The sequence below is a fragment of the Antedon mediterranea genome, chromosome 2 (assembly GCF_964355755.1).
Source record: "Antedon mediterranea chromosome 2, ecAntMedi1.1, whole genome shotgun sequence".
In the NCBI taxonomy this organism is placed as follows: domain Eukaryota; kingdom Metazoa; phylum Echinodermata; class Crinoidea; order Comatulida; family Antedonidae; genus Antedon; species Antedon mediterranea.
In genome coordinates, this window is record NC_092671.1 from 18537742 (window position 1) to 18565358 (window position 27617).

General features: G+C 33.7%; 3 protein-coding genes across 3 annotated transcripts; all 3 read left to right on the top strand.

The window, feature by feature from the left end:
- Positions 1-4418: 4418 nt before the first annotated feature.
- Positions 4419-5090, top strand: LOC140039332 (uncharacterized). The gene has a single exon (XM_072084936.1). The coding sequence runs from the start codon at positions 4419-4421 to the stop codon at positions 5088-5090; it is 672 nt and encodes a 223-aa protein (XP_071941037.1).
- Positions 5091-8057: 2967 nt separating this feature from the next.
- Positions 8058-13311, top strand: LOC140040651 (histamine N-methyltransferase A-like). Its single transcript, XM_072086740.1, has 4 exons — positions 8058-8161; positions 8278-8475; positions 8703-9029; positions 9205-13311. The coding sequence occupies exons 2-4, from the start codon at positions 8283-8285 to the stop codon at positions 9549-9551; spliced, it is 867 nt and encodes a 288-aa protein (XP_071942841.1). The 5' UTR covers positions 8058-8161; positions 8278-8282; the 3' UTR covers positions 9552-13311.
- A 6016-nt stretch (positions 13312-19327) lies between these two features.
- On the top strand, positions 19328-27333 carry LOC140039742 (uncharacterized). Its single transcript, XM_072085352.1, has 5 exons — positions 19328-19380; positions 22097-22165; positions 22540-22926; positions 23919-24824; positions 24987-27333. The coding sequence occupies exons 2-5, from the start codon at positions 22102-22104 to the stop codon at positions 25172-25174; spliced, it is 1545 nt and encodes a 514-aa protein (XP_071941453.1). The 5' UTR covers positions 19328-19380; positions 22097-22101; the 3' UTR covers positions 25175-27333.
- The last annotated feature ends 284 nt before the right edge of the window (positions 27334-27617 follow it).

Consider the following 27617-nt stretch of genomic DNA (forward strand, 5'->3'; position numbering starts at 1 on the left):
ATTTTGACTTTTAAATCTATCTATATATAATAATGCTTATTTCTGGAATAGGTAGACACAATGTAAAACGCGTGTCACACCCCGGTGTCACCACCAACCGCGTGTCACCAACAACTCCGTGTCGGTTACTCACACTAGCTGCTCCATGTGTATATATAATTATAGGTATATTCTACAATATTTTAGCAGGCCTTTACGATATTGTTCCATATTTCTTTCTTAGGAAGATATCATGAAGGGTTTTAAAACGAAATAATATTATTATTTCATCGGTAGATTTTTAACCGTCGTGCGGTAAAGTTAGTTCCTGGTTCAGTGAGTCATCATTTGCGACTTCCTGGTATCAACTATCAACTTTATCATATCTAGGTTATCCTCATTTGTACCCCTTAATATTCTTCGAACCCTTTACTGCTCCCTCATTCTTCCCTATTTGAGCTACTGTAACATTGTCTGGCCCAATACTTACGTATCCAACCTCAGTAAACTGCAAATTATACAAAAGAAGGCTATCAGGATTATATCTGGCGCTCCACCGCGGTCCCATTCTTCCCATTTATTTTCCAAACTTAATCTCTTCAAACTCATTGATATAAACTTAATGCAACAAGGCAAATTTGTATTCTCTGCCCTGCATTCCACTTCTCCAAATCATTTAAACAATATGTTTATTCCGAATTTTTTTATTCACAATTACCCTACACGTTCTAGAACTGATATACACATACCTATCCACAACACCAATTATTTTCAAAACAGTATTAGATACTCCGGTCCATCAATGATGAACAGTTTACCACCCCCAATTACAAATGCTGTTTCAATTTCTTTATTTCCAAAAAATTAAAACAACGCCTAATGTCAAACTATTAAAAAGACAACGATCGAATGTCGCAATTTGATTTATGCTTCTGAACATTGATCTACTGTGGTTTTTGAGTTTTATTTTCTGATTCTACAATTTGATTGATCTATTTTTTTTAATGTATTTATTAATTATTATTTTTTTTTTTTTTTTTTTTTTTTCCTTTTTTGTGCGTTTTTTTGTCTTGTTTGTTTTATTGAATTATCAATTTATTTGCATATGCATACCCAGCACAAGATTTCCTCATCTTCTCGGGATTATGCCTTCCTCCATAGCCAATTTTCTTAAATTCACTTTTCTTTTGTATATCCAACAATCATCTATTTCATTTTTAATATACCTTACCATTTCTGTTTATTATTTTGTATTGTATTGCTATGGAGGAAATAAATGTCTTTTGAATTGAATTGAATTGAACTAAGTTGGCCGTTGGTGGCGGTACATCTAAGAAAGCCAAGGTGGAGATCTTTCTCAAAGTTGTTTTCATTGTGCTCGCCTATGTCAGAATTAAGCATAATGTTATATATATAGATGGTAACCGACCTCCGAAAACGTCCAGGCCAGAACGTCCTTTATTAATATTTAACATTCCGAGAACCATCATCTACACTTCCTAGAGCGGGAGCGAGCAAAGCGAGCACACCCTCTAGTTATTGATAAACACATTTCTTTTGGACGTAGCAGTTTTAATTATTGTTCTACAAATAAAGATTTATTATCAATTATTTTTAACAATCAGTAGTAAAGATGTTGTGTAAATATAGTCTGGCCTAACGAACGAAAATATAATCATAAACTAAACTATAGTAATGTACATATTCCAGGGTAGGGACTAGGTTTACTCCCTAAAAATGTCAACAAAGTGACTGTCATTTCCGGGAAAACTAGACTAGTGAGATGTGTCATGTTGTTATCCATTAAAAACATCAGAACGCTACAAGATGATTTTGTACTAGCAGCTGTTATTAAATCAGCAGATAATTTAAATATTGATGTCCTTGCTCTACAAGAGGCTAGAAGACTAGGAAACGGTATTTTAGAATTTGAAGATGAGTCAATAAAAGGCTGGCAGCTTATATGGAGTGGATACAAGAGACGAAAAGAACATGGAGTTGCCATTATATGTGCACCACATGTGAAGAGCACTCAGAGCATTTACAAGCTAGGATAGCTTCTGTTAAAGTAAGCTTGAAAGTGATGAAACTGTCAATTCTGAATTGTTATGCACCCACTGAAACCAGTAAGGCGTCTGAGAAAACGATGTTCTACAAATCGCTTTCGAAAGCGAAACCACTTCTAGACAAGACACCAAGGTTTAAAATCATCCCACTGGGTGATTTCAATTCAACCATATCATCAGAAAGTAAAGAGAGTGGAGTTTGGGATAGTATCCTTAGCAACAACCCAGCTCGTCGACACACTAACGACAACGGTTCGAGAATGCTGGAGTGGTGTTTATTCAACTCTATGAGAATAATGAATTCTTGGATACCAAGCAAACGAACGAATACACAGAGAAACATGGATACATGCAGGAACAGGATTGTGGAAGCGTATTGACTACATATGCACCACAAAATGGTTTAGAAACTTTGCTGTCGTGTGTATGTTGGGCCTTCAAGATTATCAACACAGATCATAGGCTCCTAGTGATGAGTATATAACTTCACAACAACATCAAGGCGAAGTGAGGTACTACGTACAATAAGACACTACAAATCTAGCAAATCTAAAACAAACTATGCTGCACTTAAAGATGTTCCAGAAGTCAGTGAAAAACTTACTTCAAAACTTGAAGATGCCTTTGATCAACTACCTCATAAAGATGAGCTGAATGATTTTATTACTGAAAAGGTATGTAAGTGTGTTGAAGTCTGTCCTAAGAAAACAGTTGTGAAAAGAAAAGAGCCATGGGAAGACGATGATTTGTGTAAGATGATAGAAGATCAAAGGAAGTGCAGTACCGTAATAAGAACGAGTTAAGGAAGTTACAGAAAAGGATTAAGAAAAAGCAGAGAGAACTAAAAAATGAGTATTACAAGTGCCTAGCAGAGAATCTGAATTTTGCGACTGAAGCTAAGTCAGCAGAAAAGGAGTTTGCAATCGCCAAAAACTACAAAGTCTTCAAGAAATCCAGTGATAGTAGAATTCAGAAGGAAAAGCTCAAAGTACATTTTGAGTCACACTTTGCAGGCCCACCTGAATCCTGCAGTATCCCAATTGAGCTAGAAGACCCAGGAAGTTTCCCATAGTTGTTCAATGATGAAGACTGTATAGTTAATGAGGATCCACCAACTAGCAAAGAACTAGAAGAGGTTATAAAGTCATTCAAAAATGGAACAAGGCCAACAGCCATTAAGTCCCGTGCTACAATGCATAGTGATACCGGACCGACGGACAGACCGACCGACAGACCGACAGACAGACCGACCGACATAGTGAACTATAGAGTCGCGTCCACGCGACTAAAAAGGCGTAATTTTGACGAATTTTTGAACTTTTTCATCAAAAACGTGCGCAAATTATCCAATTCGACGTGCTCGTATGACGTAATTTTAAGTCGAAATTGTTTAAAAGTTGGAAAATTATTAGAAAAGGCTACAAAAACATAAATCACGCGAAAAAAGTATGTATTTAACGCGCGTATGGGAATTTTTGACATGCTCAAAATGACAAAAAAAGCGTAGAAAGTTGATTACAAATTAATTTTGCGCATTTTAAAATTTTAAATGCGCGTGCGCGCGTAACTTTGTGTAAAACACATTTTTTTTCAACAGAAAGTTAGCGCCTGATATAAATTAAACTTTTGCAAAGTTTCAATTTAAAATGTTATTTGGTTTTTGACCTATGTAAATACGAGAAAATCATTAAATCGCGCGTAAATCACGTTGCGCAACTCTAACGTCATTCACAATAGCACAATTTCACGTAAATGCCCACATGTTGACATCAAAACAGTTAAAAAAGTACAGAAAAGCAATAAAACGCATAGTGATACCGGACCGACAGACAGACCGACAGACCGACAGACAGACCGACAGACCGACCGACATAGTGAACTATAGAGTCGCTTCCACGCGACTAAAAAGGGGAGGGACAGATAACATCAAGTCCGAAGTACTGAAGTACAATACAAGTCAACGCCTGTTTGCATTCCTTCATATGCTTATAACTGTAATCTGGACAACACTGAAGGTCCCTAACTCTTGGCTGATGAGCAAGACCACTTGTATTTTTAAGAAGAGGAATGTCTGTGAAGCCAAGAATTACAGAGGGATATCGATAGGATCAAATCTAAGCAGAATTCTATCCAAGATTATCACATGGAGATTGAAAGGGGCGTATGAAAGTCATTTAAGTGAGAGTCAGTTTGGATTCCGCAGCAATAGATCAACTGCTGATGCTATTTTATAACCAGAGCTGTTATCGAGAAACATCAAGGTACAATCATTACTACCTATATTGATATCACTGATGCATATGATCACATACCAAGACACCTACTCTTTAAAGTTCTACTTCTCAGGACAAAAGCTACACATATCGTTTCACTATGTATGATGGAACAACAGCATGCATCAACGGGATGAAATCTTTCTTTGAAGTGAGAGTCGGATGCAGACAACGTGGTCAGGAATCCTCTTGCCTTTTTAATTTGTATTTTGATTTTGTCCTCAAAATTTCTGCATTTGAAATCGATAAGGAATTTCCCGATGGATGGGCTATTGGATTTCGTTATAATATTCCAACTGAATGTACAAACAGAGAACAGAGAAAAGAAGCTAAGCAGAATGGAGTGGAAATAATCAAGTGGATCTTATATGCAGATGATCTTGTTTTATTCTCAAAAAATGTTAAAGAATCACAGCAAATCTTGACCATTATTTGTGATACTTGCAGAAGATACGGGCTGAATGTTTCCCTGAAGAAAACGAAGACTCATGTGTTTGGTGAACAACATATAGCAGAGAAAAGTTCCTTATTGAACATAAATGGAGTGGATATTGAAAATGTAAGAGACTTTGTTTATTTGGGGCATACAATCACAAATAGAGAGGATGGCTGCTTCACTGACCATAGAACATCAAGTGCTGTAGGAAAGTTCCATGAATTAAAAGAAGTTTTAAAAGATCATGATGTCTATATGAAGACAAGAAAGAAAGTTTTAGAGGCATGCGTAAGATCCCGGCTCTTAAATGGTACACAAGCATGGTTTCCAAATTAGAATGAAATAAAGAATACTTCGCAAATATTGCTTCCGATTTAATGAAGAAATTTCCTTCTCCCAGTAACCTTTTTAGTGTGGGTTCGAATGCCTTTAAAAATTACTATAATAGCAAAATCAAACATGTTTCTGGTTTTTCTCTCGAAGAAATTGACGAGAGCCTTATCGAAGAGGATCATCTAAAAGTGTAGGCCTTGATCAGATTCCTGCAAAATTTCTTAGAGACGGAGCTCCTAATATTAAAATACCAATAACACATATAATTAACCTCTCCATTAAATACGAACGTATTCCCTCGGATTTTAAACTCGCAAAAGTCACGCCCCTTCATAAAAAGAATTCCAGAACTGAGGCTAACAATTACAGACCTATAAGCATTCTCTCCTCAGTTTCGAAAATTCTGGAGAAGGTGGTATATATACAAGTTTCCGATTACCTTGAAAGGAATCAACTTATCTACGATCATCAATCCGGTTTTCGTAGATCATTTTCTACCGACACATGTCTTATCCATCTTAGAGATCACCTTAGAGTTCAAATGTCAAATGGTTTATTTACGGGTATGGTTTTACTCGATGTCCAAAAGGCCTTTGACTCGGTCAATCATGATATTTTGTGTAAAAAACTTAAGTATCTAGGATGCCGGTCTATCGGTTGGTTTCAAGCGTACCTGTCTGGGCGAAATCAGATTGTCGATATTAAAGGTACCAAATCGGACTCTATTGAGATTGGATGTGGAGTCCCCCAGGGTAGCCTTTTGGGTCCTCTCTTGTTTCTTATTTACGTGAATGACCTACCATCAAGTATCGAAAGTGATTGTAAAGTTGTTTTGTACGCTGACGATTGTGCAATTTTTTACTCCCATAAAGATCCAATCGCAATCCAATCTAAACTCCAAAACAATCTCGTATCATGCAATAATTGGCTGATCGACAATCAACTTTCGCTTCATATGGGTAAGACCGAATGCATCCTGTTTGGTTCTAAACGTAGATTAAGCAAAGTAAACGAATTCTATATTGATTGCTTTGGAACGACTATAAATGGATCAAAATCTATCAAATATCTAGGTATTGAGATTGACCAAAATATATCAGGTGACGTCATTGCCCGCTTTGTTATAAACAAAGCAAACGGCAGACTGAAATTTCTGTACCGACAATCATCATTTCTTAATTCACATTGTCGCAAAATTCTTAGTTTTGCTTTAATCCAACCGATGTTCGATTATTCGGTTTGCTCATGGTCTTCTACGGTAAATAAAAATTTAAAATCAAAATTACAAACGACTCAAAACAAAATGGTTCGTTTTATAAACAAGTTAGGTCCCCGATCTCATGTTGGTCAATCTCAGCTAAACGACGTTGGTATGTTAAAAGTCCAAGACCGTGTCGAATTTCTTAGAGTCTGTCATGTTTTTAAAATATATAATCATTGTTGTCCACCTTATTTATGCAATCGTTTTATTAGAATTTCAGACAGTCATAATTACAATACTAGGGGATGCAATTTAAATTTTAGAATCCCAACTATCAAGCCAATGGCACATGTGACCTTTTTTTACAATGCTATTAAAGAATGGAATAATTTACCAATTAACATTAAGGAATCACAAACTGTTTGTTGTTTTAAAAGTAAAGTTAAAAAGTATCTACAGGATCGGAACGTTCACTAGCTCTAGAAACTATTTAATTAGCGCTTCTTCTTTTTTCGATTGTCCTTTTTGCTGTTTTTTGTAATTTTTATATGTTGCTTTGTTTGTTTTTTTTGCTGTTCTTTCAAAGGACCTCATTGGAAACAAGTCCGTAGAGGACTTTTATGAGTTATCCTTGGCATCCTTGTTTTATTTTGGTATTTTTATATTTGCCAATTTTAATTGTATGTCTGTGATATTTTATGTACTGATGCCGAAATAAATCAAATCAAATCAAATCAAATCAAATCAAGCTGGAATCGTGACAGATGGTAAAGAGAGGGTTTGACAGGGCAAAGAAAGAGGCTGACCAACCAGATGAGGATATCTACAGACTTGTATATTCCAACAAAAGGATATGTGAAATTGTTGGAACATCTTCCTTGAGGGACTGCATATACAGTTAGTATATCCGATACGTTGGTCATATCTGTAGAGGACCGAATACATCAATTACAAAAAAGATGCTGTTTGCTGTTCCAACAAGACGGTACTATCGTGATCCGTGGATAAAATTCTCTCGTATTTTAAGTATGGAAATCAGGCAAGCCAAAGCTATTACACAATCGAAGAAAATTCTTAATGAACACCTTAGTAGGCTATTTGGTGCTGAATAGGTTTTCGACTCCAGTTCTACGACGTAGAAGAGGATCCCATATGTATGTATGTATGTATGTTATCCTGAATTTTAAGTGCGAGAGTACCATTACCGACCATCCAGGGGTGTCATTTACCTAAATTAAGGATACACCCTGACCCCCAAACACCTTCATCTCACCCAACCTTTTCTTGTAGTCCTATATTTGAACTGAAAAAAATGTGTGTGGAAAGATTGTTCAGTTGATATACGAAGTTTTAGTTCTAAATATTTATCTAAAAACAAAATAAATATAACTTGCTAATGGCGAAATAAAAGCACACTGCCTCTTTATGGTACAGTTACTCATTCCAGGAACGTTCCAATTTGATCGCTTTGAGAAAATAGGTAGAAAAACGGACTTTGCAATTCCCGTATATCGCTTCAGACAAACGAAATAAAAAATTCCATAATTCATAAAAATGTCCTCCCTGTATCTTGCCTGACACGTCACCCAGAGCTACAAATTGCAGAGAGGGGAGATGTCCTATTTAACCTATCATCTACCTCCATTTACTCTGGATTTTGGTAAAACTGTTATTCTATGCAGCAAAGCTGACGCCCTCTACTGGCCGGCACGAATGACGTACTGTATAAAGCTGTCTTGAAAAATAAATGAAGTCATTCATAAGGCAAAGAAAGAAGGGCAAACAAATTATTTTTAAGTTGTTGAATTAATTTATTTTGAGCTTTTTTAGTCTATAAGTTAACGTTTTGATATACTTTCTCATTTTTAAACAAGTAAGTAAACAAATACAAAATCGTATTCACGTTTTAATTATACTAATTGAACTGCATAGCCTATTATTAACAATAACTATTAACTTATTTGATTATGTATAATTGTTATGTTATAGAAGAAATGGACAATTTGACACGGTTAAGCAACAACCCCAGGCGGTATGCAGAGTCATTTGATGTATATTGGAAGTTATGTAGAAACGTTGGAGCGTTTGAACATTGGATTAATTCATATTTCCCTGAGAAAATTATGAAAGAAATAAATTTAGAAAGAGGAAATAAGCTAATGGCACTCGGAATTGGTAGCGGGCCAGGTAAGAAGGGGTTGGAGAATCGATCTGTAACTAGGCCTATAACTATATGAGGTTTTGAAAATACCCATTGTTCCTCTCTACAAACAACATACAAATGAATGTTGCTTTTATTTAGCCTACTTTTGACTGTGATTCCTTTAATGTTTGGTTTTGTATACCAGTATTCAATTTAGGCACACCATTGAATATGGGGCTTATCGTATCGTTTCCCCCATTTTACCCTCCAGGCCAAACTGAAATCAAATTTTTGAAGCAACTGCTTAGAGAGTGGCCAGAGATCACAGATACGGTGGTGGAACCAGATCTTTCATATATTAATAAATATAAAGATCTAGCTGTAAAGAAAACTGAACTCATCGATGGAGTTTCCTTCGAATGGCGACAACAGACTCTACAGCAGTTCAGACAGGAAAACCAAAATCAACCAGTGAAGAAGTACCATTTTATAATGGCGATCCACGCGCTTTATTTCTTTGAAGATTTACCAGATGTTTTAAAATATCTGATAAGTATTCTTGAAGATGGTGGTATGATACTAGCAATGATCTCATGTGGTAGGCTATTATATCTTTTTAATACCTGTTTATGCTAAGAATATCTTTCTTAAAAAGTTTTACTGAACTCGGACTTGGAAAAAACGAAATGTCTAATTTGTACAAGACGTAATAATTACTCTAAATTTCTTAATACTAGAACCTTCATTTCTTTTTACAAATACATTTTTTATAGATGACAGTTGTACATCACAGTGTTACGAACAAATGCCTCAGTTTAAGAAGAATGCATATGCTATATCTACAAGAGATGTGGAGAAAGCGTTGGAGAAACTCCAAATACAGTATGTGAAGCATCGCATACAAGTAAACATGGATGCTACCAGCTGTTTCGATGGCGAATCGAAAGAAGGGGAACTTCTCTTGGATTTTCTTACAAGATCTGCTTTCTTTAAGAAAAATGCATCTGAATCGTTGTATAGTGATATGATTAAGCATTTAAGAAGTATAGTTTTGCCTGAAAGTAAGGATGGCAAAAGTTTGCTAAGATGTGATTGTGATGCGATTGTTATCACAAAGTAGACAACACTATCTACAAGATAGTATAAAGAGATAGAGTCCAGTAAAGATAAGTCAAAAATAGGGTGAACCTAGAACAAATTGCAACAGAATTTTTTTTTTGTCTGGTGAATATAGTTCAAATGAATATCATATCCAAATTTTACCAAAATCGGACATCGGGAAGTGGGTTAATTAGCATAAATTCAAAATGGCCGCCATTTGCTATTTTGAAGCCTCATATCTCTCTAACGGTTGGATTTAGACCACCTAAGTGCATTACGAGTAGACATATATGTGATTTTAAACATTCTAATGAGCATATTTAAATTCCCATATGACGTACTTATGACGTCATATAGTAGTTGTGACGTCATATATTATGTTATAACTGTTTAAATGACATTGTACTATGCGAACAATTTAGGAACTGCAAGAAAACATGTTTCTTGACATTCTCCTTGTTGAAATGAACATTATTTCCAAAGTTTACCAAAATCGGACGTCAGGAAGTGGGTTAATTAGCATACATTCAAAATGGCCGCTATTTATCATACCATTTTGAAGCTTCATATCTCCTTAACGCTTGGTTTTAGACCACCTAAGTGCACTGCGAGTAGATATAAATGTGATATTAAACTTTATAATTAGCATATTTAAATTGCCATATAACGTACCTATGATGTCATAAGACATACTGTATGACGTCATGTATTTTGTCACAATAATGCTCAATTGGCATTATTCTAAAGGGAAAATATAGAAACCGAAAGGAAAAAATGTTTTTAATCTCATGAAAATAGTAGAACATTTACCACATCCAGGTTAAGATCATGGGTATCAGAAGTTATTCGGCCACCCTTCACAACATGCAATAGAACATTCCAGTTAATTTTCTGCAACTGCAACTTTTTATAACTGCATATATATCTCATATATCTCATATATATCTCATATATCTCATATATATTTAAAGAAACAGGATTCTTAATTCTGTAATGAGTCTGGGATTAAATAATTTGACCCCATCCTAAATATGGAGTTGGATCACAGTAAGTTTCCCATCCAAAGTACATACATAGAAAATGTAATGTTGGCGCCGTCAAAATACTTCCACCATACATGTAGGCACAGCAAGTCTACTTCATTGGCTTTTCTGGTGTCTTTTTAAATTTTTGACTGAACAGTTCTTGCTTCGAATAGAATGCATCCCCCTGTTTCTTTGCAAGTGCAGAGCATTACAAAGATGTTGCAAATTTGCTCCTTAAGATGTTTTCTTTAAGTACCAATTATTCCACTATTTTTTGCTTCTTCTGTCTTAAAACGCAATCGCTTTTTTTTTATTATGGCAATGTAAGATATTTAATAGATCCCCATCTGCATTCAAAGTTTCTATTCCATTTTTCTGACGTTTTCTGTCAAGGAAGTTGAATACTGTCTTGTCGAAAATTTAAATACTGTAATTAGTAGTGGAAAGTTTGAAAATTACTTTATTACCTTAACAACCCCTTTTGGATTCCGGTGATGTGTATCTTTAACTGATGGTTCTTCATCCTAGTTGACACTAAGATGAAGTGTCCTTGTTATATGTTCATTGAATCTTGGAAACAGCATTCAAAAGATAAACATAATATAAAACATCACAAAAAGTTGTTGTCTCATAAAATGATCGACACCAAACAGATGCAATGAAATAGCAATTTTGAAAGAGCAGAATGGAGATGCTGACTATACCGAAAACTACAGTATGACATTTATCATTTCATTGAGATGAGTTTGTGGGAATGATGGGTTTGAATAGCCTGACCCACAGAAAATCGCCTCATTACAATATTTTTTTTATTCCTTTACCAATTTAAAGAGATAAAGTTTTAAAAGATTTAGTTTTAGGAAACACAAAACAAGATGTGCGATCACCTTTCATACGGTTCTGCAGAATAACTATTTTCATTAGATTTTGTAAATGGAAATAAATTTAAATTTCAACGGTTTTTACATATATATCTACTCGTAATGCACATAGGCTGTCTAAACCCAACCGCTAATACAGGGCTTCAAAATGGTATAGTAAATAGCAGCCATTTTGAATTTATGCTAATTGAACCCCTTCTTGAAGTCTGATTTTGGTGAACTTAGGATATCATGTTCATTTCAACAGGAAATTGTTTTCCTGCATTTTTTAGCATGGGATAATGCCATTTAAGCAGTTATAACATAATATATGACGTCACAACTACCTTATGACGTCATATTTACGTCATATGGTAATTTAAATGTGCTAATTGGGAAGTTTAATGTCACATTTATATCTACTCGCAATGCACTTTGGTGGTCTAAAACCACCATTAAGGAGATAGAGCTTCAAAATGATATAGTAAATATAGCGGCCATTTTGAATTTATGCTAATTAACACACTTCCTGACGTCCGATTTTGGTAAACTTTGGAAATTATGTTCATTTCAACAAGGAGAATGTTAGGAAACTTGTTTTCTGCAGTTTCTAAATTGTTCGCATAGTATAATGTCATTTAAGCATTTATAACATAATTTATGACGTCATAACTACCATATGACGTCATAGGTACGTCATATGGAAATTTAAATATGCTAATTAGAATGTTTAATATCACATTTATATCTACTCGTAATGCACTTAGGTGGTCTAAATCCAACCGTTGAGGAGATATGGGGCTTTAAAATAGCAAATGGCGGCCATTTTAAATTTATGCTGATTAACCCACTTCCCGATGTCAGATTTTGGTAAACTTTGGATATGATGTTCATGTTCACCATATCAACCTAATAAAACAAAAACAAATTATGTTGCAATTTGTTCTAGGTTCAACCATATTTTTACTGGACTAATAGTAAAATATTCCTAAAGCTATACTAACAATGATTGCTCTTGCTCTTGCATAATTGTTGAGGTTAATTTATGCCAGATTTGCGCAGTATCGTGTCCCATCATAATGTTTCTATAGTATCATTGTTGGATGGAACATAACAAAAACAAAATACTACCTTTATCTGTATGGTGTTAATTAATTCTGTGAAAAAAAAATTTAAAAATTCCATATAATAAGAAACTAGTTATTTTCATGAAAATCGACATTGGTTTACTTTCTATGTTTGATTTATCGACTTTTGAACCTGCTTTTGGGTAAGCGAAACATCAAGCCAATACAATATTGTATCTTTTACTTATGTATTTAACATAAACGCACCCGCATATCGTAAACCAACGCAAAACAATCAATAATTACACGTTCACTTTCTCACTCTCTCTCCCTAATATGAGCTCTACTGTAGATAATGAACATTTATAACACTAATAATTGTTTATTATACAAAGGCCTAAATTATATTTAACTATATTACTCAGGTACTTGAGGGTTTTCAGCCTCTTCTTTAAAACTTCTACTAAATTATTATTATTTTAACCTTTCTAAAAAAACTTTGTTGAAATTTGCATAATTGTTTTGACTAGATGGTACGCTCGCTTCGCTCGCGTACCATCTAGGTCGTGCCCACAGATGGTTATCGAATACACAGTAATTTCAGGGTAAAAAATCTGGTGATTTCAAATGCACGTACCGCAGGACTATAATACATTGTCGTTTACAGAAACGAATAAGTAGACACAATGATTTATGTAGTCAACCAAAATTAGCACCCTGGGAATTACTTCCTCAAGAGAAACTTACCACAAAATGAGTCCAAATTGTTTATTCATTTAAAGAAACCCAATTAGGGTTGAGGGATGGGAAAGAGGATAGGTACAAAAAGGAACAATGTTTAACTAGATTTGAACTCGTCACTACGGACGAGTTAGGTTATCCGCAGTGCAAAAGCCACGTGCACGTCATACGTTAGAATAGTGCGCGCAAAAAAATAAAACGATTATGGCATTGAAAAATGTTAGTGCGCTCTCTATGTTGCGTCGCGTCTAAGTATATACGGTATAACACTATATACTGTATACGTACCGTACTACATACAGTGCAGAATAGGTGAAAATAAGTGACCACAGTTATTGACGCATTTGAACATGATGACGTCATCACAATTTTTAAAGTGGTGGATCATGCGAAAGGTAATTGATTGATCTAGACAATATAAAAAAATTGAGTGAAATGGAATAAGGATAAGTAGAGATGCGCTCTATTAAATTGACGAGCTATGACGAAAGAGAAAAAAATCCTATATTTTATATTCGGGTGGCCATACGATGACGTCACAATGTCTGGTTAGCCATATCAATGCATGATTCGAGAAAAACAACTCATCTACTTCCAGAATCTGAAATTTTAAATATTTTCACCTCGGAGTTTAGAATCTATGACTTTTTAAAAAAAGGCATAATTTTCACAAATTTTTGAACTTTTTCATCAAAAACGCGCGCAAATTGTTCAATTCTACGTGCTCGTATGACGTGATTTTAAGTCGAAATTGATTGAAAATTGGTAAATGTACTAGAAAAAGCTGAAAAAACAAAAATCAAGCAAAAAAAAGATGTTTTTGCGCTACGTGCGCACGCGCGCGTAAAAAATATGCGCACGCGTGGGAATTTTTGAAATGCTCACAATGACCTGAAACGCGTAGAAAGTTGATTAGAAATGAATTTTTCGCAATTTGAAATTTTAAACGCGCGTGCGCGCGTAACTTTATGTCAAACATGCCATTTTTAATCCATAGAAAGTTTGCCCTTGATATGACTTAAATGTTCACCAAGTGTCATTACAAAATGACTTTTGCTTTTTAGTCTATGTTAAATACGCGAAATTCATAAAATCGCGCGTAGCTTACGCTGCGCGACTCTAAAGTAAAAAAACGAGCTGTCCTGCACTTCTACACATAGAGGTAAATCTTCTGACAAAGTTATACGATGTAATGTTGATCAGAATTTGAGATACACGTGACACAAAATTTTGGGAAAGAAAGAAGAATAACATAGAAAAAAAAAAAAACTAGATTTGAACTCGTCACTACGGACGAGTTAGGTTATCCGCAGCGCAAAAGCCACGTGCACGTCATACGTTAAAATATTGCGCGCAGAAAAACGATTATGCCATTGAAAAAAATGTGAGTGCGCCCTCTATTTTGTGTCACGTCTAAGTATATACGGTATACACTATATACTGTATACGTACGACATACAGTGCAGAATAAGTGAAAATAAGTGACCAAAGTTATTGACGGTTTTGGACATGATGACGTCATAACAATTTTAAAAATGGTGAATCAATCGAAAGATAATTGGTTGACCTAGACAAAATAAACAAATTGAGGGAAATGGAATACGGATAAGTGGAGATGCGCTCTATTAAATGTGACGAGCTATGACGAAAGAGACAAAAATCCTTTATTTCATATTCGAGTGGCCAAGCGATGACGTCACAATGTCCAGTTAGCCATATCGATGCATGATTCGATATCTACATCTCATTATCTTCCAGAATGTGTAATTTAAAAAAAATTCTCCTCGTAGTTTACAATCTATGACTGTTTTAAAAAAGGCATAATTTTGACGAATTTTTGAACTTTTTCTTCAAAAACGCGCGCAAATTGTTCAATTCTACGTGCTCGTATGACGTGATTTTAAGTCAAAATTGATTGAAAATTGGTAAATTTACTAGAAAAGGCTGAAAAAACAAAAATCAAGCAAAAAAAAGATGTTTTTGCGCTACGTGCGCACGCGCGCGTAAAAAATATGCGCACGCGTGGGAATTTTTGAAATGCTTAAAATGACCTGAAACGCGTAGAAAGTTGATTAGAAATGAATTTTGCGCAATTTGAAATTTTAAACGCGCATGCGCGCGTAACTTTATGTCAAACATGCCATTTTTAATCCATAGAAAGTTTGCCCTTGATATGACTTAAATGTTCACTAAGTGTCATTACAAAATGACTTTTGCTTTTTAGTCTATGTTAAATACGCGAAATTCATAAAATCGCGTGTAGCTTACGCTGCGCGACTCTAAAGTAAAAAAACGAGCTGTCCTGCACTTCTACACATAGCGGTAAATCTTCTGACAAAGTTATACGATGTAATGTTGATCAGAATTTGAGATACACGTGACACAAAATTTTGGGAAAGAAAGAAGAATAACATAGAAAAAAAAAAAAAAAAAAAAAAAAAAAAAAAAAAAGATCCTGACAATAACAAGGGGTTATCCGCCAAGTGCGGATAACCAAAAAAAAAAAAAAAAAAGATCCTGACAATAACAAGAGGTTATCCGCCAAGTGCGGATAACCAAATATATTCTTTATCCACGTCAGTAACGAAATATTGTTTTCATTTTTTATAGGCCTATAAATAATATACCACAACGGTGACTAAATATAGTAAAACATTTGCGATTTAATACTTTGTTAAAACTGTCACTGTCATAGTCGATTGAAATAGTAAAGTACATGTAACGATACACCACTACGACGTTTATATTGTTTGTAATTATTAATTAATGCAAACGTTGAGAAGCAACTGTCAGGAATAAAGTTTATTTGTATATTACGTGTTATCTAACAGTAGAGCCTACCCATAATCACAGTAATAAAGTTTATTTGTATATATTTTTTTACATCTGACAGTATTCACAGTAAGAAATGTTTGTATATATTTTTTTACATCTAACAGTATTCACAGTAAGAAATGTTCGATTCAAATGACGACCAAAAATGGTTAATAGGTATTTGCAGTACTGTATTGTCAAAGTATTGCAAGTTTATTCTCCAAGGGCTCATAAATTTACCTACTTGTGTTAAACCAAACTGGCAGACCGAGAGATTGGAATGTTCCATTCATCGCAAATCAATACATTTGTAAAAACGTAAATTAAATCTATCAAAATAGTATTTTTTAAAGAAAATCGGCCTGTCTTCAACATTATGATGCTGTACTCGAGCAGTTCAACCGGTTTTCAGCTATTAAAAACAATTATCGTAGGAGGAGATAGAAAAATGCGAAGCGTCCTCGTATTATTGTGTGCGGGTATTTTTCAAGTTGGACATCCATTAGACAGTGTATACCACGATCGGAAAACACCCCTATTTGGGGCAAATTGTTGAACCTAAATTCGTTTTAATCGTCAATAACTAATTATCTAACTCAATTTAATTAGTAAACAGGGTTACATCAGGTGGTTAAAATCAGTACCGAAAGTACGAACCAACTTTATATACCATCGAGTAAAAATTCTAGAAATAAACCGCGATTTATCTAATTTTGCCCTTACGTAAATTTATATATAGATTAATGCAATATGGCAATTTATGCCAGATTTGCACAGTACTATAGTCACGTGTCCCATCATGTTATATTGGTATACCTCTATATTTTAGTTTGTTGGAGGTTAAAAATAATAAAACTTATAATTTCCTATGGTATCATTGTTGGATCGAACATAATAAAAACAAAATACTACCTCTGTATGGTGTTAATTCGTTCTGTGACAAAAATAAATAAAACTCCATATAATAGAAACTAGTTATTTTCATGAAAATCGACATTGGTTTACTTTCTTGTTTGATTGTTTATTGACTTTTGAACCTGCTTTCGGGTAAGCGAAACATCAAACCAATAAAATAATGTATAGTCTTTTACTTATGTATTTAACATAAACGCACTCGTACTGTATATCATAAACCAACATCAATCAATATTACACGTTCACTCTCACCATCCACTATAAACTAAGTGTAACACGCACTCTCATACATAGGCCTCAATACTGTCACCGGTTGACAAAGAAGAAGAAGAGATAAAGAATCTCAAAAAGGCAGTGTTAAACTGTACATACCCAAGATTGACAGTCAATGAGAGGCGAAACACAATAAGAAAAACGCAAACACAAGTGAAAAATTAGGACACATTGGACTACCATAATATAATAATAATAAGAAGAAGAAGAAGAAGATTTTTATAGCGCACATACCACTCAAGAGTGCTCAAAGGCAAATCAGATAGATAAATATAATATATTGAATAATTTGAATGTATACATTTTGATCAATTTACCTCGCTGTAACCAGTGGTTGTCGCGATTTAAGGCTCTAGATTGGTGTTTTGGTCTTATAACCTTTCACCCTGACCTTTTCGCCCCATTTTCAAAATGTGTAACCAAGACCATTGCTTGACCAGCATAAACCAATTTCTGAATTATCTGGACCTCAAAGTACATACTAAAGTTGAACTAGCTACTACAGTCATATGTTTTGGGTTTAGTTTGATTTATTACCTTTTCAAAACCTCTTCCAAACAAACCACATTTTTCCTCGAATTGTTGTACTATTTATTAATATTAACCAATTCTTTAGGCTACACATTTTCATTTTTGATGGATGTGCGAGATATTTTATTTAACATATTTGCGGTCTGTTTTATAGCGTCCTCTATTCCATAAGTCTGAAATTAATATGTATCTATTAAAATATTGAGAGAGAAAACACACACAGGTACTTGAATTGTTGACATCTACTTTAATTTTTATATTGGTGTTTGTTTAATCTGTTTGGTAGAGCACCTATTAGAAATAAATATAGGAAATAAAACTACAGTCTTCCCCGGAATTCTTCCGATATATAAACTAATTGACACACTTTATTCTTCCAAAATGTAAACAGTCGGGGGAAAATGGCAAAAGATTTCTACTTTCGGACTGTTCAAACTACAAAAAATGTAGGCCTACACATGTAGGCCTAACCTAAACAAAAATAATCAGCAAGGTCATACTTCATGCATCTTTTTATACTAGTAAGGTCCAAAATTGCTCCTTATATTGTGGTTAATCAGCTTGCGTTTAAAAGTGTAATTGAAAAATCCACCTCATGACTTGGAGCTCGTTCGGACATAACAATTTACACCACTACATGCGACCATTACATGTGTGTAAGGTCTGAACGGGTAGCCATTTTCCCGAACTGTATAGATATATAATCTAATCTACGTTTTATTCTTTAAACAGAAAAGCAAAAGGTAACAAAATCAATTAAAATGATTATAAAAATAAAGATTAATTAATAATACGAAATAATTATAAAAGTATTAGATGGTGGTAACACACAATCAAAATACATAAGGCAATTAAAGACTTACAAATATAGCTGAGCCCAAGGCTAATATAAAGCTTTACTTCAGTTGTTCAAAACAGTAAAACAGACTAAATACTTCAATAGCATTTAGTTTAGCTATCTCAGTATTCGTAGTAGGACTGATTAAATATGGTTAATCTACCAGATTACCCTAACATTATTAATGTAGCCTATGTAGCGGTGGCAGTACTTAAGGTATATGAACGAGTGAGTGATAACATTAATTTTACTGAAGTAGGCAGGATGACACTCTTCAATCGTTTGTAATCCATATTTTAAGACTTACTTAATCCAAACAAACTTTGTAAAAATCGATTTCAGTATTTATGATTTTATTTTATAATAAACTTATTAATGGTGCCTCACAGTTTGTCAAAATATGCTTGAGTAATTGTGGCGCCCTCGAAACCAGTTGATTTTAATCTCGATGACGTACGCATATAAATTCGATTTGGTTAAACTAATTATTGTAATTTGCTATAGAAATTTGTCATAGAATAATGCATTTTGGCCCTTAATCGAAATAGCCCCATAAGTGCAATTACTCTATTTAATGTCACAATTGAGCGACAATCTTAAACATTTAACAATAAACTAATTTCAAATTATTGTATTCCATCTGATTGGCTGCATGGTTTCTGGGAGATTAATTGTAAAATATTGTATCGTGTGTAAATGCTAAAAAGCATTTTATTAAAGAATAAGTTGTAGTTGATTAAACGTCAGACTACAATGAGAGGGTGAACGCAAAAGACGAGAAACGGTAAGCAACATTTTTATTTTCTATAGCATTGAAAAACATCAAATTATTTATTTCCAAAGTTAATGGTTTAATGGTTTTAAATTTATATAGCGCAAAATACAAATAGTCTCTATGCGCTGATTGAATAATATAACAAAAATTTAAAATGAAGCAAATGTGGAAAACTTCAAAAGAGCAAAGCTCGTTATTTGGTTTAATCAATTGACAATCTGTAGATCATAATCAATCTGTAAATTTTGTTTTAAAGTTTAAAAAGAAAAACTTAAATAGTAGCAGGTGTGTAGTTTGTTAAGTTGATAAATTGATATACCACGATCCGCTCTTTTTTCTATTTTGTATTATGAACGTGTGTTAACCCATTATAAAAGTTTTTTTAAGAACAATTCCGAATTCTATTAGTAATACCTTTTTAAAATAAGTTTTATTTATATGACTTACAATAAAGTTTTAAAGTAACAAACTGAAAACCTGCATAGACATACCTAACAGATTCCTTTTAGCGACGTCTTATTACGAGTAGCCCGATAAAGGTGTATATTTTTTATAATGAAAGCAGTTTTAATAATAACAAAGATAATTCAAATTGTTGCAACAATTTGAATTATTCTTAAAATTATGTCTACCGTATGACATTGATGCTGTTTTTGCTTATGATTTTTAAACAAGTTTATTTAGGGATCTTATGAGACAATTTTTTTTACTTCTAATTTGATTCATAAAAAGAAGTAGTAGTAATGTATTATTTACTTCATTGTTTACATTTACGAATATAACATTTTCTATTTCTGTTTTGAAGAATTTCTTTTTGAATAAATGTGTTGGTAAAAGTTAATAATGAATGTAATATGTATACTGCGAATGCGAAACATCCTATCTCTGATGATACTTACCGTGCCTAAAATGATTTTGGAATTTTGCGTCGTTCTCGTATAGCCGGAGAGCAGGAAATACTATCCGAAAGAAAATACGTATATGTCATGTACCTAGGTATAAAAACAATATTTTACATTGTAAAAGATGAAAATCTTGCTTCTGGTAGAAAAAAATAAAGAAAATCTTTGTATTCTTTGCCTGAATCAAATTTCGCCTGTGGAATGCAAATTCCATCCGAAATAATGGCCGATCACGTCCTGCTTTACGATGTTGACATACTACTGGTTACTGAGTTATTATAGGAGAGTTTACACCACCAGGCTATGAGTTTATTAACATTCCCAGGTGAAATGATAACTACGGAGGGGGAATCGGTATACTTCATAAAAAATCACTAAAAGTGTCCCTATCTTCATCTTCTACTTACGCGAGTTTTTTAACATTGTGTTATCAGCGTACAGAATAAAGTTAAACTAGTTGGTATTTACCGTCCTCCACCATCTCGAGCAAACGGTGTCAAGACCAGTACTTTTCTTGCAGAAGTAGAACAATTTTTCTGTTTTACTCTTCAACAAATCGCGATTTTGGTGATTTCAACCTACATGTCGACATGAAAAGTGAGGAAAGTGAAATGCTGCCAAAGTTATACACTGACTCGCACAATACATAAATCAACCGACGCATAAAATGGGACACACCCTGGACTTATACGAGTACGAGTTATATCTCGTCCAGAAGATAATCTCATTCAATGTGTACAGGTGGATCCTTTAGAATACTCCGATCATTACGTTGTTGTGTGTACTATTAAATGTGACAAACCACCTCCTCTTAAAGTAATAACAGCAAAATGTGAATATGCAAAACTTGACCACGAACGTTTAAAATTATCGCTAATCCACAACTTAAGTGATTTTCCGGAGAGTAATAATGTAAATATTCTCGTAGATTCCTTTGTATATACCTCCTCTGCACTCGAAGAGCTCTGCCCTGTAATTACACAGTAGAGTACTGTAAGACGGACACTACCATGGTATAACAATAACATTTATAAAGCTAGACGTTTTCGTCGTCGTCTTGAACTTCGCTGGAAAGAATCTCAAACGGAAGAAGACCGGCTGGCATTTTGAACCATAAAGACCATGTAATTGAACTAATTACTTGCGCAAAAATGGAATACTTCACCAATAAATGTAGCAACGCAAAAATGAAAGATAATGTATGGTACTATAAATAGTCTCTTAAATAAAACAGGAAAAATCATTCCAAAAAGTACCATTTCTAACACACAGTTTGCTGATCAATTTTTGTCATTTTTTATACACAAAACTGAAAAAAAATAGAAATAATGTAATTAATCATAGATCGAATGATGACATAATTCCCCAAGCTGATGATCGCCTAACCATGTCTGAGTTTAACTACTTACATGTTTTCAAATAAATCGTGTTCACTCGACTCTATACTGACATGGCTGCTCAAGGAAAACATGTATACGTTATTACCCATAACTACTAATATTGTTATAATGTATCCCTTTGAAACAGGAACCGCTTTCATTTAATTACAGGTGCCGACTTCGCTCCTCTAATGATCCCATCCGATTTTTCGTTCAATGCTTTTTACTGTCACCGCTCCGCCGCGGATCTGGAACGTGCTAAGTGTCGACTTGAGAGGAACGAATTTGGCACCTCTATTTAAAACTTTTCTTTTTAATTAATTACTAAGTATTTTTAGGCGCTCTGTTGTTTGTAGGGCGCCATATAAAAACTTGTATAGAATAGAATAGAATATACTGTGTTAATCATCTTGCTTTATATAACATCACTATGTTTATCTTTAGACACAATGCATTATCTTAACCTCTTAACAATCATCTGTGTTGTTGGAAGCACTGCTGGTTCCAAAGGAGGTATACTATTTTGTATTTAATTCTATTTAATATTTTGCCTGGTATCATACTTGCCCGGCTTAACAAAATCAAAGCAAGCAACAAGCAATACTATTAGGTTTATTTGTAAGATAAACTTGTATAGTTTTTCCTCTAAAATTTGTATTAATATTTTTAATTTGTGGTGCTCTCCAAATTTGTTATATTGTTTAAAGAGGTACCGACTTCTGTGTTGGGCCATTGGCCCATGGTTTACTCTTGACCACATTTTAAATAAATAAATAACAAATGGTTGTTTTTATATTTAACTTTACTAATATAACTAAGAGTCTTGAGTCTTGAATAATACTTGTTAGGCCTAATACTTATATTGAGCATTTACTTTTTCTGCGTAGAATGTGTTATTGGGTCGACAAGGGAGCACTGCTATATTGATTTACCCGACATAGAAGATGGGGCTATACACATAAGTGTTGTTGTTACCAAACTGAAACCATTTACACTACAGTTGTTAACAAATGTTGTAGAAACAGAAGATGACATTATAATCACATATACGTTAAACAATCTAAGTATAAATTCAGGACCACGAAGGAACCAAACAGTATACGACACTGCGGTACAGAATGATAAACACGAAACAGTAAAAATACAAATATCGAGTACGGAAATACGGATCAACCGTGAAGGTGGCTATTTATTTCAACTAAACCCTCCTCGCATCATAAAACAGCTATTGGTTCAAGATATAAACATTGATATGTTATCTGATTGTCACATAGGTAAAAACTAGTTAATTGTGACTTTTACTTCACATTATGATCACATGGTAATGTGACAAATATTAATTTATGCCAAAGGTATTGTCAGTGCGAATCTCAATATGTTCATGTTGACACAGCAATGTCATATCAGTGTAAATATCCTTTCCTCCTTGTTCTTTTTCCTATTTTTTCATTTTTCCTAAATTACACTTAATTTTAATCCTTTTTTATATATTTTTGTTCCTTGACAATCATCTAATATTTTCTTACTTTATTCCGTTTTCCTATTTTTCTGATTTTTCCTCTTTTTAAATTCAAATCTCTCTTTATTAAGAATTTTAAAATGTTCTTGTCCATCACAAATAATTATGGAAAATCAGTCAGTGTTTCTAATTTTTATACAAAATATTTGTATTTTATACCGGTACTTTTCTATTGGTTGGTTGTTTGCTTTTTTTTTATAATGCATCTTCCGAATTTAATCTTCACTCTCTAATTAATATTATTGTCTTCTCTATTTCCGTCAATGGTTCAACACCTCAAACCACTACCTCAGAATATTATACAGTTATCTCTCGTTTTCTAGTAGAAAAATTATTTCTCCAGCTATTTCTATTAGTATCTAGAGGCGATATAGTTGTCTTTATCTCTGAAAGCACAATTGTGTTTCTTCCTTTAATGTCATATTTTGAATGTATACTCTCTAGAAACGGTTTCAGTTTATCTGGAATTCTTTTTCAGATTTAAGAAGACGATTATTGTTCTTTTTTTTAGTGTTAATAGGCCTCTACTCTACTCTGGTATTCTTCTCTTTGGATGTATACAAGCTCTATAAATTATTTGTTTAAAAAATAAGATGATGGAAAGAATGACAACATGATCAGTATGTTAAACTCTATAGCTAAGTGACTGGCGGAACATACTGTAGTGTATATTGAAATATAATTCTTTTTACAGCCTCTGCTGTATAAAGGTTTATAATAATGTGGTGGGTTTTTTTTAATTAATAGGTCACGTTGATCAAACAAATTCGGATAGCCATGAAGATACCAGAACAGAACATAGCACATACAAGTATGAAGTTACTACAATGCGAGATTCTAACAATATAACAGTTTTTGCACCTAATTGTACGTGTAACTACACTGATTGTGGTTTCTGCTCATCAACATCTAGAGTCATCTGTGTGATATACATTTGTAATTGTACGTCAATAACAGGAGAACAAGTGACGATGTTCAACTGTAGCTGCGATCCGACAGACTGTTTATCCGTTTACGAATACTATACTGGCCTTAGTTATGGTCATGGCGTTGGTGACAATTCTGGATTTCAAAAAACAACTCAGATGTCTGGCAGACCTTATGTAACGTCGAAAGGGGATGACGGAAAAGACACGTGGTATGGATCAGAAACCAGACAAATGGGACATAATTGGACTACTGAAACACCAGTAAATTCAAGCTCAAACGCTGGCCTTGGAAACAATACTTCTGGAGACAGTGGTTCATGGAGCAACGGAGCGGGGGACAATGAAGCGGGAGCCGATGGAGTAGAAAACAGTACTTTAAGAAATAGTGGGTCATGGAGTAATGGAGCGGGGGAAGACGGAACGGGAAACAGTGGAACGGGAAACAGTGGAATGGGAAACAGTGAAACGGGAAGCAGTGGAACGGGAAACAATGCAACGGGAAACAGTGAATGGAATAATGGAACAGAAACTAGTAGGTCATTGAGTAACGGAACGGCGGATAATGAGCCGGAAATTACTGAATCGGAACACAGTGGTTACAGAACTACTAAATCTACTAATGGTGGAAATGGGAATAGGCCTACTGGAATAGAACCATACGGTCCAACAAATGGATATTCCACGCAGAATATAACTGACCGAATGTCAACCGAATCAGTACAATGTACGTTACACATAATTGTAACTAAGATTTTTTCTAATTTCTAATGTAGGTAGTGAAATATTGCTGTTTTGAAGGCAACAATATTCTTTTTATAAATGAAAACTATAATAATTAAAATGATATTAATATTTAAATTTAGATCTTTCTGGTTTTTTTTTACAGATAACAGTGATTTGACGGTTGCACCAATGATAATATTATTGATGTCGCTAACCATTATTTCAGTAGTGGTCTTAGCAATCGGTTGTTGTTGTGTTATAGCAGGTTTCTTCAAACCCAAAAACAAGGTTGAACAAGCGCCACCGCCACCACCAACTCTAGGTCTGGGGCCACCAAAAATACTAAAATAGAAATCAGCTACACAAGTAAACAAGCAGTTGGTTTGCACGATGACAGAAGACATCAAACCAATGACTACTGCCACACATGAACAAAGGATTCAACAGATCATAACATATTCGCATGTACAAAGACCGAACTGAGTTTTGACTACGAAGTGTTTACCTGAGATACCTAGGCCTATAAACAACAACTAATTATTTCGTTGTTGAAAATTAAGTGTTATATTATTCTGTCGTCATTTTCACCACCATCTACGCTAAGAAACAGCGACACAAAATATTTAACATAGTGTATTTATATTAAATATTTTAAAGCACTTCTGTATATAAATGTAGGCATAATATTTTTTAAAAAAATTATCGTTAGAAAGTCGTGTTACGATGTTACAAAAAATACGAAAATTATTTCAAAATATAATTATTACAACATTAAATTATTACCAAATATGACATAACCGAGGCGAAAAAGTTACAGCATATATATCAGAACCTAAAAAGAATTCACATATTTACACTGAAAAACCTTTTTTTGAAAACTCGAGCAAACAAAGGGTTGGTCAAGAAAGGCTGTCCAATGTATGCTAGTTTGTATAACCTGCAGAAAACCAGCCTACAATTCCGAGTAATGCAAACAAGAATTGGTAAATGTTTGCGAGTGCCAAGTAAGATAATAATAAATATGCCTAGTGAAATTTCACTATTGTATTGATTCTAGTATGTAAACAGAGGCATAAATCACTAATTTTGATGGCAATCATTTTCACAAGATATTTTTAACGTTTCTTTAGCACATTTGTACTTTTAAAACATATCTGAGTGTTCCTGCATTAAATGCCGTTAGGTAATTTCTACCATGGGAGAGGTAAAATAGATTTATTTTACATCTCCCTGGTTGTACTAACGATAAGCGATGTCTTATTGTGATAATTAATTGAATGCACGGTTAATTGTCTGTAAAAAAGTTTTACACGATCAAACATGCATCAGCCTGCATCTTTAAATCTCAACTAATTCCTTCTTAACCATTACGGGCTTGTATTGTTTATTTCCGTTCCTTTGACAATCGTTAGTATTATCTTGAAAGAAAGCTTGCATGCTATCTTGTAAAGAAGCATAGGGCTTCATATTGTGATTACTTTTGCAAACCTGTGAGGAGGGGGCTTTCTTCTTCTTTTCGGTATTTTACAATATTGTACTCAATGACAAACTCATACTATACTGTGCAGTATATACAATACAGTTAGTTTTTATCTCTTTTTTTTTGGGAGCATCTTCTTGCTTAGTATCAAGAATCTTGAAACTTAAGCTGAAAACATCGTTTAAAAATACGTGTTTTCTTTATCACGGATATACACTATGTAAATAATAATAACAATACCTTTTCAGTTGTTTTACTTTAACCTTTGTGTACTAAATATGAATACTTAAATATTCAGAAAAATACTAATACCAACTTAATAATAGCAGTGTATGAATAAATATACCGCAAGTCACAAAGACAATGAGAGGTTTACTACAACGTGAATTATGATTATGCAATTTTTTAATAACTAATGTATTTTTAAAGCAATAAATATCTTGTATAACGGAGTTGGTTTGTTTGTTTTTTTATCCATATTTTTACAACAACCAATGATCAGGCAGACCGGTTATCTCATTTACATCATTTGATTCATCATTCTTCTGTTATTTCAAATTATAGGATATTGTTCTTTGTATTTACATATATAAATATTATTCATTTTTTCTTCGCGAGGTACTGTGTTCTTTTAAATATATTAAATATGAATAATTCCCAATGATCATTGTTAAATCTTTAACATTTGGGTGCATATACAGTATTTAACAAAAGTAGGCCTATGTAAGCGTTTCTTAGGTCTATACAAAATAAGCCGACCTAAGCTCGTTCATTTGTTGAAGGTAAAAGTTCTGAGAAGATACTTTCATATATATTTTTTTACATACGGTTTTATGTAGGTCGACAGTACGGCGTAACAATTTCGGGTGTGGTATATTTGGGTAAAAAGAGTATTTGCAAATATAAAAATGTTTGCAAGATCGTATTGTAATTATTTACGGTAGTATTCAGGGTTGACGTACAATTCCGTTGGAAAATGTGCAAGCATGTTTACTCCACTGATATTTGTGGTTACACAGCAGCTATATAGCATGAGCGAGCTTTAACTTTATTATTCTACTTTAATTAGCTTTTATATAAAAGAAATTAATAATCTTTGAAGCAGTATGTACTTTTCTTTAATATAATGAATATATTAATTGTAAAGATCAATCTTGAAAAAAGAATCTGTAGTCGACTGAATGGATAATTAAAACAAAAATGTATAAATGAATCGTTATGCTGTGCCGGTTGAGGTTTTTTTCATCAGTTTTTTTTTTCATCTTTGTTTTTATTTACTAATTTAAGTTAAATATGAATTAGTTCATGTGATAC

What these genes read in the sequence shown, in the direction of transcription:
- LOC140039332 (XM_072084936.1), top strand. Translation starts at nt 4,419, where the DNA reads ATGTATGATGGAACAACAGCATGCATCAACGGGATGAAATCTTTCTTT.
- LOC140040651 (XM_072086740.1), top strand. Translation starts at nt 8,283, where the DNA reads ATGGACAATTTGACACGGTTAAGCAACAACCCCAGGCGGTATGCAGAG. An exon ending in CGGAATTGGTAGCGGGCCAG is followed by an intron (nt 8,476 to 8,702) that starts GTAAGAAGGGGT and finishes TTTACCCTCCAG; the next exon opens with GCCAAACTGAAATCAAATTT. An exon ending in ACTAGCAATGATCTCATGTG is followed by an intron (nt 9,030 to 9,204) that starts GTAGGCTATTAT and finishes CATTTTTTATAG; the next exon opens with ATGACAGTTGTACATCACAG.
- LOC140039742 (XM_072085352.1), top strand. Translation starts at nt 22,102, where the DNA reads ATGCATTATCTTAACCTCTTAACAATCATCTGTGTTGTTGGAAGCACT. An exon ending in CACTGCTGGTTCCAAAGGAG is followed by an intron (nt 22,166 to 22,539) that starts GTATACTATTTT and finishes TTTTCTGCGTAG; the next exon opens with AATGTGTTATTGGGTCGACA. An exon ending in GTTATCTGATTGTCACATAG is followed by an intron (nt 22,927 to 23,918) that starts GTAAAAACTAGT and finishes TTTAATTAATAG; the next exon opens with GTCACGTTGATCAAACAAAT.